Source organism: Xiphophorus hellerii, chromosome 10 (genome assembly GCF_003331165.1).
Source record: "Xiphophorus hellerii strain 12219 chromosome 10, Xiphophorus_hellerii-4.1, whole genome shotgun sequence".
Lineage (NCBI taxonomy): Eukaryota > Metazoa > Chordata > Actinopteri > Cyprinodontiformes > Poeciliidae > Xiphophorus > Xiphophorus hellerii.
The window spans coordinates 21,428,119-21,447,831 of NC_045681.1; the positions used below are offsets into that span (position 1 = coordinate 21,428,119).

General features: G+C 40.5%; 1 protein-coding gene across 1 annotated transcript; it reads left to right on the forward strand.

The window, feature by feature from the left end:
- Positions 1-1,022: 1,022 nt before the first annotated feature.
- On the forward strand, positions 1,023-6,474 carry LOC116727390 (serine/threonine-protein kinase pim-2-like). The gene is made up of 10 exons (XM_032574792.1): positions 1,023-1,074; positions 3,228-3,431; positions 3,530-3,817; positions 4,298-4,420; positions 4,567-4,661; positions 5,165-5,212; positions 5,303-5,521; positions 5,843-6,020; positions 6,120-6,290; positions 6,383-6,474. The coding sequence occupies exons 1-10, from the start codon at positions 1,023-1,025 to the stop codon at positions 6,472-6,474; spliced, it is 1,470 nt and encodes a 489-aa protein (XP_032430683.1).
- The last annotated feature ends 13,239 nt before the right edge of the window (positions 6,475-19,713 follow it).

The window sequence follows — 19,713 nt, forward strand, 5'->3', positions numbered from 1 at the left end:
TCAACATTTTTGAATAAAACACACAGAAAGTAATGTAACGTAGGAAATATTTATGTATTTACTGTTAATCTATTAATCTAGTTGTTTGATTTGTTCTTTAAATGGCCACTTATTTTGGCTAAAGCTACTATTTACTATATTATATATATATATATAGATATATATACTGTATGTGTGTGTGTGTGTGAATATGGTGGCATATGCTGCCACCCCATAGATATTTTTCTAGATCCGCCCCTGTGCAGCCCTCTGCTGGGTCCTTGTGAAAAACTGAGAATGACGGAGATATCAGCGGCTTATAGCCCTGTGCGGCTTTTATATGTACGTTTCCAGATTTTAAAAAAAACAAAACTTTGTAGATGCGGCTTGCAGTAAGGTGCACTCTATAGTCTGGAAAATACTTTACAATGCTTGTTTCATTAAAATATTCTGTGTTGTTTTGTTTTTTTTGTTCAGATAAAATGAAAAAAAAATCATAAAATATAAAAGTATATTTCTTTGGCCTATTTGCATTCTTTTATTATGAACATATTTGGCACACATGGCAAAAGGTTCGGACACCGGTGGTGCAAGTCTGCCTGTCAAATGAAATTTTATTTGGAAATGCTTTAAGTTGCTGCTTTGAATCGTTTTTGATAAATAAAACGCTATAAATAGCAGCTGAAGCTCTTAAGATTTTGAAGCAAATAAAAACTAATGAAGAGCTTTGTGTGGCTATAATAGTTGGGATTCATTCCTCTAACTCTTTCCTGGTAAACCAACAGCAAATATATCATTTTTGTTGGTTTGGGGGGATTTTTCTGTTCTGTGGGTTTGTTTAGGTTTAAGTCAGAGGGTAACTAGGCATCATCATTCCATGCTAACATTTGTGACCAAAAGTTTGGAATGTTCTTCCTGATGTCACACTGGTTGGTGTCAGAACCCAACATTCTGTTTGAGCTCAGTTCGTCAGAAATCTGATAGAGTAAGACGTAACTTTGTGAGTTAAACCAGCTTTCTCTTGTGAATAAATTTACACCAAAATGGATAAATCTGACCAGGAACACAAAAGGCCAGCCTCCAGGAGAACTAAAGGTAATGAGTTTGAGTTTCACTCTTACTTATCAAGACAAGGTTTATGTTTCAGTTTTTTGGAAAATTATACTGTAAAATATTTGACGGTGGTTTAACTTGAAAATGAAAGTCCGGCTGGTACCTTGAAAATGCATCTGAAGTCAACAAGAAAATTTTATTGGTTTTAATTAAGAAATTAAAGTTCATGCAGTTGAACAAGAGACAAGTTATTAAAAGTTTTTTTTAAGTTCACTAATCTTGAATTGAGTTTTAACTTAATGCTGCAATTTAAAGAGTAGAAGATAGTAGACAAAACTAGAAAATTTCTGAAGAAATTTAACCGGGGCCTGCCAAAGCATGCCCATCGGTTTGGGCCCGGCGTTGTCATGCTAGAAATTAGCATCAATGCTAAAGAACGCTGCAATGTAATCAATAGCATGTGGAAAATCACAAGAACGTTAAGTAAGGTGGACGTGCACCATTCAGTATGATTTAAAATTTGTCAAGGCTTTTATTTTGGAATTATTAATATGCTTCATTTTAAAGTTCCGAACTAATCCCATGTATAACAGTCATTGGGTTAAATCAGTTATATAATGCTCAACAGAGCAATTACCTGATTTAAAAATATTCAAGGCTTTTATTTTGAAATTATTATTATGCTTCATTTTAAAGTTCCAAACTAATCCCATGTGTAACAGTTACTGAGTTAAATCAGTTATATACAGCCCATAGCAGCAAGTAGTTCTAAAGGCCAGTTCAGTCCTGCTCTGTTTCAACTGAGGGTTCCACTATAGTTAGAACTACAGTGATGCTTATTTGTAGTCCTAATCAGCAGCCAATAGCCTCTTGAGTTCCGTTGCTATGGTAAATAATTGTCTCAGCAAAGTGTGAACTGTTAGTGAGAGAGGCTGGGGCAGACAATACTCTGTTTGAGCCAGCCAGTTTTACCCAAAAAAAGCATTGGAAACAACTCCTTTCCATTCGGGAACCGTAATACATATTCGAAAACCGTTTGAAGCGTATGAGAGGGCTATGTGTCTTCTGCGATAGTCCCAAGATTCATGTCTGTACCTCCCTCACAGCAATAACAGCGATGAGAGAAAGAAATGTTTTGCACAGATCTGAAATTCTAGTCAAATACATGGGAGAGAGCATCAGACAGCATCAGAAAATCCTGTCGCATGACTTTGCTCTGAAGCACCGTGACAGAAAACCGTACGGTCTAGATAAATTTCGAAAACATTTTACCGGAGCAGGCATGCGTGTCAATGTCAGGACCGATTTTGATACCAATCATGCGATATTTGTGGGCGTGATGGCGATTTCAAAATTGATTTGGGGTGAAAAATTATCTTCATTTCTCACTCTAGCAGAGGGGCAATCACTAAGAGACACACTCTAATTTTAGGAAAAATGAGAAACTTTGGGTCGCTTAGAGACAAATTGTGGACAAACCGTAACTGGTATCGACGAGCCGTCTTCACTTTCGAAGACATCACAGACGTATCTACAAAATGAAATTTGAATGGCATTTCTACGTGAATTCGTGACGACACAGAAAATCCTCAAAAATAGGGTATTTGTAGGATTTTTCCCATTGACTTATAATGGGGTTTTTTTCGTAGTTTTTTGCGAATTATGTCGCCATGTTAACCCCGAATCCCACCAAAAGTAATAGCTCCAATGGCGTGAATTTTCTGCACGTTTTGATACCTCATTTGTAGGTGTACACGCAGCGGTATGAGCCGCATTAAAGGTTACGGATGAAAAATAAAGAATTGGGAGAATAGTAATAGGTTCCTGCCATTGCTTTGCATGGCAGGCCCCAACTAAATGTGGCTCAAATGTTTTAGAGTGTAGAGGATCTAACAAGTCATTTTACACACTTAACAATAAGAGTCTTGTAAACCTCTTAATATATAGTTAAGAGAGTTTGAATTTTTATTGCTCAGAAATTCTGTTTTATTAACTTCCATTGGTTAGGAACATTGAAATGTGTTAATCTCTGTTGGCTTCTTGGAGAAGCATGAATCTGGATGAAAATGAGTTAAATGTTCAACAGTTTATGTAATAAAGTCCCTGATCAGATATCAGTATGTGAGGTGATTCAGAAATACTAAACATGTACTCTAAACAATCCTTAATTTTCCACAATATTTCTCTTTCTTTAGAGAGCCATGGAAAAAAGATCAGGGCCTCTGAGATCCCTGGAACCTCAAGAAGCTGCCAGGACCTGATCGAATCCAGGAGGATGCTGAAGAGGAAGATGATTGAAGGAAAAGAGGAAGGTTCCACACCGGCCAAGTGCAGGAAGGAAGAACTCCAGGATCAGCTTCCAACCAGAGAGTCTTCCTCCTCAGTGGACATCATCATAGGTTGGCTGCTTTGATGAAACTAATGTTCATTGGCTTTTGTTGACAGACCAAACATGTAAAAAATAATCACTATTTATTCCCAACATCTCTTACTTTAGAGATCAACAGCAGCAGCACGATGCCACGGTGTGCTGAGTCCATTGGAGACAGCACACCGAAGAGAAGGAAAAGGGCTAAAAAAGAGACCCGCCGAAAATGGACCAGGGTTACTAAGATGTTTGGACCATCCAAAAGCCACCAGGACGGGACGAGGATTGTGAGGAGACTGAGGAGAAAAATAACAGAAGAAGGAGAGGGATCTCCAACACCGGCAGAGAATGAGAATAAGGGACTCCTGCAGCAGGACGCAACCAAAGAGCCCCCATCCTCAGTGGACGTCAGCACAGGTTGGCTACTTTGGTGAAACCTCTGTTAATTTTCTCTTACCAGATTGATAATCTATTGCAAGGATTGAATATATCTGATTATTCAAAACTGAGTGAGACAAACTTCAAAAGATTATCACCTGAAGTTGCAGCAAAAAGTGGTTCTTTAAAGAGAGGGCGGCTGAATACAGTTCCATGCTACAACTTTTCAGATCTACATTTATAAATATATGCTCAGCACTTCAAAGTGACGCTTTACCTTATATTGGTCCTTCTTATGAAATTCCTGTAATATAACCTAAGTTTTGTGGTTGTCATGAGACAAAATGTGCAAAAGCAAGGAGGACAAGTGTTTTTACAAGTCACTATAAGTCTTATGTTTCTGTCGGGATGTTTTTCTCTTATGGAAAATACTGTTAAAATGCTCATGCTGTTTCTATGGGTTTTTCTCATTATTAGAGTCCAACAGCTCCAGCCTGGTACTTTGCAGCTCAGGAATAGGCGATTTACGGAAGAGGAATCTGAAGAAGGAGGACAAGGACATTGAGGAACCACAGCTGAGGAATAGGAGGAAGAATACCAGGAAGAAGACGAAGAGGACAAAAGAAATGGATTCCCAAAGAGGTCAGAGTTTAAGTCACAATAGAATTGTAATATAAACATTTGTTAGAGAGACTTAAGGTGTGGTGATAATTAGATCTAAGGTAACGTTAGTGAACATAGTTTATTCTGATGCTTTATGAAATTTAAAGATGCGTTCATGTGTTTAGCTGAATTCCAGGAAAAATATACTGAGCTGCATCTACTGGGAAAAGGAGGCTATGGATCTGTGTTTGCTGGACATCGAGAGGTGGATAAATTACCTGTAGGTGTATTTGGAATACTTAAAATGAGACTCTGTGAAGTTATCAGTAATAGTTCTTCTAACAGTGGCCAGTAGGAGTCAAAGTTTGTAAAAAAGAGTTAATATCCTCATAAAGGTGCAAGTCTAACAGCTAGTCAGACTCTGTTTTAGCTGATTTTAGCTAATAACATCTCAAACTGAAAAAGTTCAGATCCGTAAAATAAGACTATATTAGATAAATAATTTCATTAACCAATGAGACTTTAAGAATTAAGGTACATGTATTTACTAATACATACTAGAATTGCACAATTGTGAACATTTTCAGTTCTTGTAGTTTTAAATTAGATTTTGGAAAGACCAAACTAGATAGCTACATTTTCTTTCAATTCTAATGGTGCATTCACAACAAATGCATTCCGCACATCAATCATAATACTCAAAATACTGATAACTCAACGTCAAGCAACTTCAGAAATCTGAACATTCCCATTGTTGAGCAATGCTTTGTTTCTATTGTACAGGTGGCTATCAAACACATTCCAAAGGAAAAGGTGGACCGCAAACATAACGTAAGTGAGCAACATCATCTAGGACTGACTTTAAGTCCTACTGGATTCCAGATGCATTGTGGGTTTCTCCTGTTTGCTTCGATGTTTCAGGATGAGAACGGTAGGGAGATGGCGTTGGAGGTGGCCATCATGCTGAAACTGAAGAATCTGAGTAGCAGTTCATCAGGGCAGTTGGCCACAGTGTCCCTGCTGGACTGGTATGAACTGGAGGAGGAGCTGCTCATAGTGATGGAGAGGCCCACGCCTTCGCAGGACCTCAATGACTACCTTGATGAGAATGGAGGTTGTCTACATGAGGAGGAGGCCAAGGTAAGCTGCTGGATGGAAATTCGACTGGTTTTTTTAAATATTGTCACTTACTGCTTCAGTTGGGGATTTTGTTTCATAGTGAATGTGATCAAATCAGAGAGATGAAATACAGTGCAATAATCCCTCCGCAAAACAATTTTGTAAAACTTTATATTGATGCATGTCATAATGTCTCTACAAACATTGAAGTGTGTGGGTGTAATGTGACAATGTGAAAAATATCCATATGAAAATAAAAATCTTTACAAGTCACTGTATTTCTCACTGAAGTCCAACATCAATGTGCAGAATTATGAGCTTCAAATCATTTTTGTCTTTTAGGTCATTTTAAAACAGTTGGTGGAAGCAACGATTCAACTTCAGGATGCAAACATCTTCCACAGAGATATTAAATTGGAAAATGTCCTTATTGAGAGGAGCTCAGAAGGCCTACAAGCCTATCTCATAGACTTCGGTCTAAGCTGCTTTGACCACGGAAGGAAATTTACCATCTTCCAAGGTACGATATCCTGCTTCTTTCTGCCAGTTCTGAGAAAACAAAGATTCTTTTTACTGTTCTTCTTCTTTCTGACTCTCTGAATTCTGACACATTTTCTAGGGACCCATGCTCTTGAATCACCAGAGTATCGCACACAAAAGAAATATTTTGCTGGACCCACAACAGTGTGGCAGCTGGGAGTGGTCCTGTTTGAAATTCTCCACGATACAAATTTTGACACCAACAAATTTCTCAAAAAGAAGCTAAAGATCAGCAAGAGGCTTCCCAAAAGTGAGACAAACATTGTATTATATCTTCTCACAGCACATATAAATCTGTCCGCAACTCTAACTGTTGTTGCACTTTGACCCCTGACCCTCCAGACTGCCATGATATTCTGACTAGGTGCCTGAAGACACACCCAGAGGAGCGTCCCACACTGGAAGAGCTGCTCAATCACGCATGGTTTTCTTAACTACACCTCACACAAACATTAAATTATTAAATTTAATCATTGGTAGTTAGTTTAGTTTAGTTTGGGATGAGGATTAAGGTTTAGGGTTCAAGGACAGGTTTGTAAGTTGGGGTTTTTATGGGGTCTCTGGTTTCCTCCTCTGGTTGAACATTTGTTTTTCTAGCATGTTTTCAGGACCCTCCCATAGGCCCACCACCTGTGAGAGGAGCCAAAGGGGTCAGGTGCAGTGTGGAATGGGTGATGGCCAAGGGAGGGGGCCCTGGCGGTCCGATCCTCGGTTGCAGAAGCTGGTTCTTGGGATGTGGAATGTCACCTCTCTGGTGGGGAAGGAGTCAGAGCTAGTGTGTGAGGTTGAGAGGTTCTGGCTAGAAATAGTCGATCTCACCTCGACGCATGGCTCTGGTTCTGGAACCAGTCTCCTTGAGAGGGACTGGATGTACTTCCACTCTGGAGTTGACCACGGTGAGAGGCTCCGGGCAGGAGTGGGCATACTTGTTGCCCCCCATCTCGGTGCCTGTATATTGGGGTTTGCCCCGGAACAAGAGGGTACTGGAGCCGGAAAAGGGTAGAGTGCCTTCTACGGGTCGGGGGGTGATGTCCTGCCCCAAGTGGAGGAGTTTAAGTATCTCAGGATCTTGTTCACGAATGAGGGAAGAAGGAAGCTGGAGATCGACAGGCGGATTGGAGCAGCGTCTGCAGTGACGCGGGCGCTGTACCGGTCTGTCATGGTGAAGAGAGAGCTGAGTCAACAGGCGAAGCTCTCGATTTACCGGTTGATCTACGTTCTCACCCTCATCTATGGTCATAAGCTTTCGGTCATGACCAAAAGAACGAGGTCGCGGATACAAGCGGCCGGAATGGGTTTTCTCCATAGGGTGTCTGGGCTCTCCCTTAGAGATAGGGTGAGAAGCTCAGTCATCCGGGAGGGACTCAGATTAGAGCCGCTGCTCCTCCACGTCGAGAGGAGACAGATGAGGTGGCTGGAGCATCTGGTTCGGATGCCTCCTGGACGCCTCCTGGTGAGGTGTTCGGGGCACGTCCCAGAGGGTGGAGGCTCCGGGGAAGACCCAGGACACGCTGGAGGGACGATGTTTAAACCGAGATTTTTAGGATTCATGACCTCATCTATGGCCATGGGTGTTTATTAGCATAATTGGAGTTTCATGGATTTTCTCTGGATGCTCCGGTTTAATCCTTGAGTCAAAACAATTTGCTGGATCAAATTGAGATTAATAGGTTTATGCTCCTTTCTTCCCATTAGACTAAAAAGGGTCCATTAGCTCAAGTAGAGATCAGTGAGATTTTTCTAGGTGATCTATTTTTGACCCTCTGGAAAAAATAAAACACGTGTTAGGTGGAGATTCTGCATCATCTTTAGATGATATAGAGTGTGCAAAATTGTCTTTGGTATGTGTTGTTGTTTAGGTTTTATTCCACTTCTTATCCATTACACACAATAACTTAGCAGCGGTGGTTTAAAAATCCCCAAAACATTTTAATCTGTGTTCTTTAAACTTTGAATTACAAGTTTATATGTTATAAGTTGTTCCTGTCCTCTAGAGTCCATACAGGGTGAGATGCCTCTATGGGGCATTTGTTGCATAGGAATGGCCTACAGTACATTCATGTTGTTGATAACTTTCTTTAACAATAAAAATGCAGATTTCACATTAGGTAAATCAGTTAGGACACAACCACAGGCACTATCACAGTTACATGCACACAAAGATACAGAGCAGCCGAGAAAATGAGGAAAAAGTATCCTTGAATTTGTAGTTTACATATGTATTTGTGCAATGCATATTGTTTTTGCTAGTCATTAGTCACATTTCCATTGTTCATCCTATCCTGTCTCACTTTCTCTCCTGCCCCTTGTCTTTGATTTTTAGGTTCTGTTCTTCCATCAGAGCCAGAGCTCCAGTCTATGTTTTGTCTGTCTTGTCCACTTTCCTGTCCTCTCCAACCCCAGCCGGTCGAGGCAGACGGCCGCCCATCCTGAGCCTGGTTCTGCTAGAGGTCTCTTCCTTTGAAAGGGGAGTGTTTCCTCTCCACTGTCGCCCCGTGCTTGCTCAGGGTGGGGGATTGCATCCTGAGCTTTGATGCAATCTGCTGGTTTCCTCCCCTTCGCAGAATCGCCACCTTAACGTGGTGGAGGGGTTTGAGTACCCCTATGGTCTTGAAGTCTTGGCTGTCTGTGAGTTTCATCTCTGGTGGGGTCTCACATGGCATAAAGGCTTCAGGGCGGGGTCAGACCAAGAGCGATTCATAGACTTTGATGCAGAAAGACCATAAAAATGACAGGTATCAATTGCACAACGCACCTTCCTGGAGGGAAAGAGCTTCTAGCAAGCAACTGCTGGTCGACTTTGGCTGCATAACCTCAGCATCACTAACTCCGCTTAACATGCAACACCTGTAGAAAAGGACAATGAGGTCAGATGCCATGAAAATTCCTTCTTGTAACTTTTGCACGTTTTTGTCCCAAAGCTACAAACGTCAGTGTTCACATCATGAAGGACTCCACACATCCTGCACACAGACTGTTTATTTTTTTATTTATTTATTCATTTACCTGTCATAATAAGCAGGGAATCTTGTTGCTTTTACATCACCTCTGTTTTGTCTCTTTGACCCCAATCAGCAATTATCCCTCCACCCTCCATTTTGGACTCCTCCTTTCATATGACAAAAAAACCATGATGACACTTTATATTAAAGTGTTTAAGGATAACTCTCTCCACAGCTTTAGTTATCGGTCTTTTTGTATGAGTTGCCCACCTATTATTGGGGCCTGCCCATAACAATGCATAAGGAGAGCAGTGACTGACTTGCAAAGCATGCATTGCATGGCAGGCACCTATTGTTCTACACCTCAAAATAACTGCCGCTTCCTACTACCGTTAATGCGGCTCGTACCGCTGCGTGCCCACCCACAAAAGTGGTATCAAAACGTGCAGCTCAATGCCAGGAGGGGAGCTATGGGCTCTTTGCACCTCCCTCGCTGACGTCACAACTGCATGCGCAAATGCGGCTCTCTTTTTCCCGCTTTGAGTTACCATGACGGCTAGAAAAGACAAAGTCGTATTTCAGACCCAAATAAAACAATACTATGCACTTTGTTGTCTTCCTAATATAATGGGCTTTTAAGTTTTCATGGATTTCCAAACGGTCCAAATTAAGAAGACGATGGCTTGTAAATATTCGTCGCTACCAGTTAAAGCCAGTTAAAGCTGCACAGCAACGTTTGCAGCCTTCAATTCACTCCGGATCAACTTCTTCAGTCTAAAGAAGAAGGTAGAGGAGCCGTTCTGTGTTATTTCCATGAATGAATCACTTCTGTATTCAGCCTGAAAGAGCGAGTTTATGGGAACCAGAGAGCAGACCAGAGCCAGACAGCCGAGCTACTGATCCGCCTGTACACACTGCTGTAAACACTGTCCTGCTTCACAAGAAGCATGCAAAACTAATAAAGCGAAATAACACGGAGACCTTCAGGAACACGGCCATATTTTTCTAAAAGCAACAACTTTGAACCTGAACCGTCAGCTGAACTAGAACTCCGACACCAGAGCTGCTCTACTGTTAAGCTATGGGCTTGTTGTTCCTCAGGCTTCAGAAGCAAAAAGCCTGAACCGTAAAATCCACCGTTACTTGGTCTCTGACACTAACGACAATAAACACATGTAATATACTTGAAAATAAGGTAAAAACATTGTCCATTAGAATGGATAAAAATGTTTAGATACTTAAATAGCACATTTTTACAAGAAAAATGTCTGAGAATAATGCCTACTAGCATAAGCATGTTAGCCACAAAGTTCAAAGAAAGTAAAACTCACCTTCGTATCTGTGTATAACGAGGCGAACATCTTAAAACCTTTCTCCAGCTTACTTGTTGGGGCTTCGTATCGATGTACATCATTAATTGTTACCTTGGACAAGCCCTGCAAATACCCAGTGTAAAGTGCCATTTTCAATAGATCGGAAACGATCGAGCCGCTTTTCCTCGAACGCGGAAGCTGAGGTGCAAAGAGCCCATTACTTTTGTTGGGAATCGGAGTTACGATGGCGACGTAAAAAGCGAAAAACGAGCAAAATTTCCAACTGCCGAAACGCAGAGCATAACTGACACCAACTGCCGCTTTGTTAGAGTGAGAATTGAAGTGGATTTTGACCCCAAAACAATTTTGAAATTGCTGTCACGCCCACAAATATTGCGCTATTGGTATCAAACTTGGTCATGACATTGATACGAATGCCTGCTCCCGTAAAATGATTTCGAAATTTCTCTAGGGCTTACGGTTTTCTGTCAAGGTGTTTCAGAGTGAAATCATGCGCCAGGGTAACTGACAGATCTCCCAGATTCACTTCCATGTATTCCTGAAAAATTTCTGAGCTCAACACACACCATCTTTGTCTCATCACTGCAATTACTGTGAGTGAGCTACAAATATGAATCGCGGTAATATGGGAGACGACAAATAGCCCTCTCATACGCTTCAAACGGTTTTCGAATATGTCTCTCGGTTCCTGAACGGGAAAGGGTTGTTCAGACTGCGTTTTCCATATAAACTGACTGAGTGTCTCACAAAGATAGAATTCTTTCTCCACCTCTCTGTCTTACACACACGACAGTTAGCAGAGGTTTGATAACCATAGCAACGGAACACAGGAGGGGATTGGCTGCTGGTTAAGACTACAAATACGCATCTCTGTAGTTCTAATCAACATTCAATTAAAACAGAGGGCTGAGCTGCCATTTAGAACTACTGGCTGTTTTGGCCAGTAAATAACGAATTTATCCCAAACACTGTCAGACATTGGATTAGTGTGATCATTTAGTATGAAGCTTATGTTTTTTTTTCAAAATAAAAGCCTCACTATCCCCCTCAATAACATTAGCATGCATTATATTTTTCTCTGAGGTTCATTAGCATTAGCTTTTTACCTTAAATAAACTACTAGCTATTTTTCTTACTTATTAGCCATGTTTAATATACTGAATGGAGTAGGTCAATTACACACAACATTCTAATGATACCCCACATGCTATTGACAGCATTTAGGGAAGGAGTTGTAATTTTTGTTCATTGTAAACTTTACCTGTAAAAAGTTTGTAGAAATCTTTAACATAAGTTCAATATATATTTAAACGTGATCTGTTGTTTGTGTGGGTTTTTTAAATAAAATCTTTTGTCACTATTATGAAGTACATTAATTTACCTGTATAAGTGACAAAAGTAACTAACGTATAAATTTTAAAATATTTTATTGATTTCAAAGAAAAATTAAATAATGTTTAATATTATTGAACTAATATTATATTATAATAACAATAGCATTTAGGCTTACATTAGCATTTTAGCCAATTTTAGCTTATACAATAATTTCATCATATTGAATGGTTCAAGTCCATGTTAGTCAACATGCTTGTGACTCTCCCCATGCTTTTTCGAAAAGCATGGGGAGAGTCACCAGCATGACACCAACTGCCGCTCCATTAGAGTGAGAAAAAGCTTGGGGAGCTGCTGTGTCTCACTCACAGCTGGCAGACATGCTTAATTACCATAGCAACGGAACACAGAGCAGCTGATTAGGACTACAAAGGCGCATCACTTATTTAAGCATTTTAGCTTAAATAAGCTATAAGCTATTTTTCTTACTTATTAGCCATGTTTAGTATACTGAATGGATAACCGGATAACCAACCGCTTTGACTCCTTCCAGTCTGGTTTTCGTGCTCACCACAGCATAGAGACCGCCATCGTAAAAGTGTCCAATGATATCCATATAAATACAGACTGTGGGAGAACCACAGTGTTGGTTCTATTGGACCTCAGTGCAGCTTTTGACAATGTTGACCATGACATATTACTGAATCGACTGGAGAGTTGGGTCGAACTCTCCGGTCCAGTGCTTAACTGGTTTGAATCCTACATAAAGAACAGGGATTTCTTTGTTTCAATTGGAAACTTCTCATCAAAGAGGTCAAAGGTCACATGTGGGGTACCCCAAGGGTCAATCCTAGGACCCCTCTTATTCAATATTTATATGCTCCCACTAGCTCAGGTTATAACAGGAAATAATATTAGCTACCATAACTATGCAGATGACACACAGCTCTTTATTACAATGTCACCAGGTGACTCAGAGCCCATCCAATCACTGAACAGATGCTTAGAACAGATAAATGTGTGGATGTGCCAAAACTTTCTCCAGCTGAACAGAAACAAAACTGAAGTTATTATTTTTGGACCTAAAGAGGAACGATCTAGAGTTATAGATCTAGAGCCAATGCACAGCTTCAGTTATTACAACTTAAAACCAGCGATCAGCCCGAAACCTGGGAGTAGTGATGGACTCTGACCTGAACCTCCAGAGCCACATAAAGACAGTTACAAAGTCGGCCTTCTATCACCTGAAGAACATTTCCAGGATTAAAGGACTAATGTCTCAGCCAGATCTAGAGAAACTCATCCATGCGTTCATCTTCAGTCATATTGATTATTGCAACAGCGTCTTCACAGGTCTGTCCAACAAATCAATCAAACAGCTGCAGCTGATCCAGAATGCTGCTGCTGGCGTTCTCACTAAAACCAGGAAGATAGAGCACATAACACCAGTTTTAAAGTCCCTACACTGGCTCCCTGTAGCTCAAAGAATAGACTTTAAAATACTGTTGTTAGTTTATAAATCACTGAACGGCATAGCACCACAATACATTAAAGATCTGCTGTTGTTGTATCAACCCTCCAGACCTCTCAGGTCTTCCGGTTCTGGTCTGCTCTGCATCCCCAGAACCAGAACCAAACGAGGAGAAGCAGCTTTCAGCATCTATGCACCACAAATTTGGAACAAACTTCCAGAAAACTGTAAAACAGCTGAAACACTGACTTCTTTTAAATCTCAACTAAAAACCCATCTGTTTAAAATTGTATTTGAAATGTAATCAATTACAAATTTATTGATGGAATTTGACTTAACGCTGTGTTTTGATTGTTGATTCTATGTTGCATTGTGTTTGTGTTTGTAATGATGTAAAGCACTTTGAAATGCCTTGCTGCTGAAATGTGCTATACAAATAAAATTTGATTGATTGATTTAATGGACCTCTAAATCAGTGGTAACAGCCAAGTCACAAAGACCACCGCTATCACCACCCAATGGAGGGGACTGCTGTCTTAGCCAAAAGGCAGAGAAGCGACATATGACAGTGAATACAGCTGCTTCCGGTGGGCGCCAGAAGTTAGACCCATAATCGTTTCCCCAGTAAGCCTCGCAGGAATAAGGTGGATAGCCTGGTGTGGCTTTTTTGTGGATTTTTCTTCAACCGCCACGGGGCTCCTTAGCAGAACGTGAGTCATTGAAGAAAGAGCTAATTTTCATTTAGAACAAGCACATGCTGGCAGCAAATTTCTCCACGGAGAAATTTCTTCAAACTTATACCCCCTCATCATGGAAACCACACGAAGAAGTTCATTTGATGCAGCTTTTAAGTTGAGGGCTATCGATCTGGTAGTACAGGAGGGAAATAGAGCCGCTGCATGTAAGCTCTGCGTGAACGAATCCATGGTTGAGCGTTGGAGAATCAATTATCCAGTATCAGAATCCAATAAATCCAGTAGATTTATTAAGGATGCAGCCCCAGGGGCGGATCTACTGGGGTCAAATGAGAGCCTTGCCACCCCAGCTGTCGACTATGAATTCAATAAATAGTTATGGCAAATCAGACGTTAAGCGCATGTATCTCTTTTTCCCGACAACATTGAATGCACCACAATGTAACCTGACACCTACTCACACGCGGGAAAATTACAATCTCTGATTGGCTGACACTATTCCCAAGCTGCTGAAGCTTCTGGAACATTCTGCTTCCGAGTCTGCTTCGGTCAAGGTAAGATAAACTATTTCAATATTTAATTTGATTACAATATTATTATAACTACTTACAGTTGTTAGATGTAATGTGTTCTTTAAGAAATGTGCTCGATTTTAAAAGTTTGACTGCTGTGGAATATTTCGTCTTGGCTCTGATAGCGGACCTGCTAGCTTGATGGAACAGGATTTTTCTGGATTTAGCCACTTTATTTCTAGCCCTCATGATATATGATATAGCTCCACAAGTGCGTCTTTCGTGACTTTCCAGTGGCAAGATGCTCTCTATAACAGGTTAATGTGTGATTCGGTTCGGTTGGAGTCCAGTGGGGGATGATTATCCGTATTATGGTCTGAAGCGCAACACCTGCGGTCATTTCTCTGTTGATTTGCAGCGTCACTCAGCAACGGAGAACCTCGAGGTTCTGGTTCTGATGGACTAAATAAACCCAGCTATTATATTTTGTCTTATAGAAATTTATTACTGGCCCAAACATAATGATAAAAAACACTGTCTGCGCCCACTTCATGAACTTTATTATTTTTTAAATTGAAATGAAAAATCAAAGTCACATCACACCAAGTTAATATAATGTAATTCTGCTGTTTTATTTAGTAAAACTTGTGTACCGACACGCCGCCTGCTAAGATGCTCAGTACAAAGGATAGAAATTATGAGATTATTCACACACCCGCCATTGCTGTCCATTGAGTCAAGAATATAAACATCGGTAAAATACCACAATCACTCAAAGAATCTGAAAAAAGGACGCAATGTTTTGCTGTAACTTCAACACTTTGACCGTGATATGTAACAAGGTTCGTGGGTTTAACAGGGGAGGACCTAAAAGTTAAACAAGCGACACAAACTGAACCAATCATCAAACTATGGCTCCTACAGCATATCTAAAATAAAACAGTTGACCAACATAGGAGAAATTCGGCCTTTCTTGCATCTTGACAGAACTAACAGAAACCAAACTGTTTATAGGTTTGTATCAGGGAGACTTTATGTAGCAAACATCAGTGTTCTCAACTTTATCTTTAGTTGTATATAATAGATATATCTGATCAAAATGATGGTGCTACTAATATTTTAGTGACACATTTCTGCTCGTTCTGAATCGAATGGCTTTCTGGACATAACTCAATGGCGCAACACATAGCGACTACTAGGCGCTGTCCAATCCGGTAATACAAATCAATTAGCAGAAGTACGAAAGACGTAAAAATAATCAACTATACTACATTAAGATATTATATTTAATCCTCAGTGCTACATGAAGCTGATTTTGAAACAATGCAAGTTAAAAAACAGTATTTTGTAACAAGTAAATCAAGTAAATTCTTAAATAATTATTAAATTACTTAGTATCACCCTCTGGTGGTTCACAGAAAATAAAGCTGGCCACGTCATGTCGTCATAGAAACAACTAACAAACAAACTGACAGACTGGCAAACATAACTGACGACATAAATTACTGACATTTAATGTAACATAATTACCTGAAATGAGTGGTCCATCATACAGAAGGTTGATTGTTTTTACTGTTTTTCTTCTTTCTGACTCTCTTAATTCTGACACATTTTCTAGGTACCCCATGCTCTTCAATCACCAGAGTATCGCACACAATGGAAATATTTTGCTGGACCCACAACAGTGTGGCAGCTGGGAGCGATCCTGTTTGAAATTCTTGACAATATCAAGTTTGAGACCAACAAATGTCTCAAAAAGAAGCTGAAGATCAGAAAAAGTCTTTCCAAAAGTGAGACAAACATTGTATTATATCTTCTCACAGCGTATATAAATCTGTCCGCAGCTCTAACTGTTGTTGCACTTTGACCCCTGACCCTCCAGACTGCCAGGATATTCTGAGTAGGTGCCTGAAGACACACAAAGAGGAGCGTCCCACACTGCAGAGCTGGTCATGGGTGATAGTTCTCTTAACTACACATGGATGATCCCATGGAGGAATCCATCATCCAAAAGGTTCAACACCAGCCAAGTGTAGGAAGGAAGAACTCCAGGAGCAGCTACCGACCAGTCCACTGAGGAGTCTTCCTCCTCAGTGGAAGACTCCTCCATGGATGATCCCATGGAGGAGTCTGTCATCCGGAAGGTTCAACACCAGCCAAGTGTAGGAAGGAAGAACTCCAGGAGCAGCTTCTGACCAGTCCACTGAGGAGTCTTCCTCCATGGATGATCCCATGGAGGAGTCTGTCATCCATAGTGATCCATGATCACCATGGATGATCCATCATCCATGACAAGTCCTGGAGTCTGTTTGGAAAGACGGGATGGCTCACGTTGCGCCAAACTGCGGTGGCATTTCCGTACTGGAGGCCGCGCACTGGAGTCACTGGTCTCCAGTCCTGCACAATAGAAATAGTAAAATGATGGTTAGTTAAAATCCTGCTCTCCTCTTCTTACAGTTTAAAATGTTCTAAAAATTTCTGTGTAAAAGTGTATGCCGGTGGGAGGTTAAAAGCTCCCACCGGCTTTTAGCCTCCCACCTGCAGTGGGAGGTATACGCCTAAAAGACTAAGTGTCACTGTCACTTAGTTGTTTAGGTGTTCTGTTGACTATGTTTTCCTCCTACGTCATCCTGAAGACGTCTATGAGCTGTTTTTGTAACTCCACTCAGACAACAATATCGACCCACTAACATGTTCTTTGTCATTTTAGGTTCTGTTCTTCCATCAGAGCCAGAGCTTCAGTCTATGTTTTGTCTGTCTTGTCCACTTTCCTGTCCTCTCCAACCCCAGCCGGTCGAGGCAGACGGCCGCCCATCCTGAGCCTGGTTCTGCTAGAGGTCTCTTCCTTTGAAAGGGGAGTGTTTCCTCTCCACTGTCGCCCCGTGCTTGCTCAGGGTGGGGGATTGCATCCTGAGCTTTGATGCAATCTGCTGGTTTCCTCCCCTTCGCAGAATCGCCACCTTAACGTGGTGGAGGGGTTTGAGTACCCCTATGGTCTTGAAGTCTTGGCTGTCTGTGAGTTTCATCTCTGGTGGGGTCTCACATGGCATAAAGGCTTCAGGGCGGGGTCAGACCAAGAGCGATTCATAGACTTTGATGCAGAAAGACCATAAAAATGACAGGTATCAATTGCACAACGCACCTTCCTGGAGGGAAAGAGCTTCTAGCAAGCAACTGCTGGTCGACTTTGGCTGCATAACCTCAGAGCATCACTAACTCCACTTAACATGCAACACCTGTAGAAAAGGACAATGAGGTCAGATGCCATGAAAATTCCTTCTTGTAACTTTTGCACGTTTTTGTCCCAAAGCTACAAACGTCAGTGTTCACATCATGAAGGACTCCACCCATCCTGCACACAGACTGTTCCATTTACCTGTCATAATAAGCAGGGAACCCTGTTGCTTTTACATCACCTCTGTTTTGTCTCTTTGACCCCAATCAACAATTATCCCTCCACCCTCCATTTTGGACTCCTCCTTTCATATGACAAGAAAGCCATGACGTGTTTATATTAAATTGTTCAGGTTGCAGATCCCTGATCTAGCAGATGGAAAGTGTGATCCTATCTCCATATAGCAGCTAATACCTTTAAGTGCAGTACTATAATTTTAATTCATTGTTAAAATAAAATTGTGAAGATTTAAAAAATATCTTCCATTGAATATTTAAAAGACATTTATTTAGTATCATTTCTTCAGAACCCCTCTTGGCCCCCAGTCTAGAAGCGCTCCTGGGCTGCAGGTTTGGTGCATTTTTGCTTAGTGTGGCCTATGCGGATCTGGTGGCTTCTCTTGGTGTGGCAAGAACAATTATTCATAAAGTATATGTGAAGGAAAAATTTAGTAGCAAAGTTTGAATAAATTTAAATGTACACTTTATGATGTTTCTATTAAAGGTTTGCACTCAGTTGCAGCTCAACAGGATATATGCTCTTCTGACCCTCCTCAAAGAAGTGAAGAACAGGGTGTTCAGCAGTTAGAAATGTGAGACATGGCTAAGGTTATAAGCCTAGGTTGTAGAAATTCAGTTTCTAATATCTGTTTAGCCATCAGCAGAGAGGTTTTTTGGAGAAACGCCTAAAGTTGAGCTGTGAATGTGTATGCAACTCTGCTCCACTGGAACTGACAGATAAGTAACGTATAGATTTTTACCTGACACTTGAGCCAGGGGGTGTGACTAAGTAATGTGTGATGTATCCTATGTAAATGAGGGGACGTTCAGCCCCAAGTCAGAACTCATCCGTTTCTCACTGAGATGTGAGCTTTGTATGTTTTCTCCTTTTGCAAATGTTAATTAAAGCTGTGTTTGTTCTCTTTTAAAGCTGAAGTTTGGTCTCAAATTTTGTGCAACTTAACATATATCAACATTTTTGAATAAAACACACAGAAAGTAATGTAACGTAGGAAATATTTATGTATTTACTGTTAATCTATTAATCTAGTTGTTTGATTTGTTCTTTAAATGGCCACTTATTTTGGCTAAAGCTACTATTTACTATATTATATATATATATATAGATATATATACTGTATGTGTGTGTGTGTGTGAATATGGTGGCATATGCTGCCACCCCATAGATATTTTTCTAGATCCGCCCCTGTGCAGCCCTCTGCTGGGTCCTTGTGAAAAACTGAGAATGACGGAGATATCAGCGGCTTATAGCCCTGTGCGGCTTTTATATGTACGTTTCCAGATTTAAAAAAAAAACAAAACTTTGTAGATGCGGCTTGCAGTAAGGTGCACTCTATAGTCTGGAAAATACTTTACAATGCTTGTTTCATTAAAATATTCTGTGTTGTTTTGTTTTTTTTGTTCAGATAAAATGAAAAAAAAAATCATAAAATATAAAAGTATATTTCTTTGGCCTATTTGCATTCTTTTATTATGAACATATTTGGCACACATGGCAAAAGGTTCGGACACCGGTGGTGCAAGTCTGCCTGTCAAATGAAATTTTATTTGGAAATGCTTTAAGTTGCTGCTTTGAATCGTTTTTGATAAATAAAACGCTATAAATAGCAGCTGAAGCTCTTAAGATTTTGAAGCAAATAAAAACTAATGAAGAGCTTTGTGTGGCTATAATAGTTGGGATTCATTCCTCTAACTTTTTCCTGGTAAACCAACAGCAAATATATCATTTTTGTTGGTTTGGGGGGATTTTTCTGTTCTGTGGGTTTGTTTAGGTTTAAGTCAGAGGGTAACTAGGCATCATCATTCCATGCTAACATTTGTGACCAAAAGTTTGGAATGTTCTTCCTGATGTCACACTGGTTGGTGTCAGAACCCAACATTCTGTTTGAGCTCAGTTCGTCAGAAATCTGATAGAGTAAGACGTAACTTTGTGAGTTAAACCAGCTTTCTCTTATGAATAAATTTACACCAAA

What these genes read in the sequence shown, in the direction of transcription:
- LOC116727390 (XM_032574792.1), top strand. Translation starts at nt 1,023, where the DNA reads ATGGATAAATCTGACCAGGAACACAAAAGGCCAGCCTCCAGGAGAACT. An exon ending in AGCCTCCAGGAGAACTAAAG is followed by an intron (nt 1,075 to 3,227) that starts GTAATGAGTTTG and finishes CTCTTTCTTTAG; the next exon opens with AGAGCCATGGAAAAAAGATC. An exon ending in CTCAGTGGACGTCAGCACAG is followed by an intron (nt 3,818 to 4,297) that starts GTTGGCTACTTT and finishes GCTCAGGAATAG; the next exon opens with GCGATTTACGGAAGAGGAAT.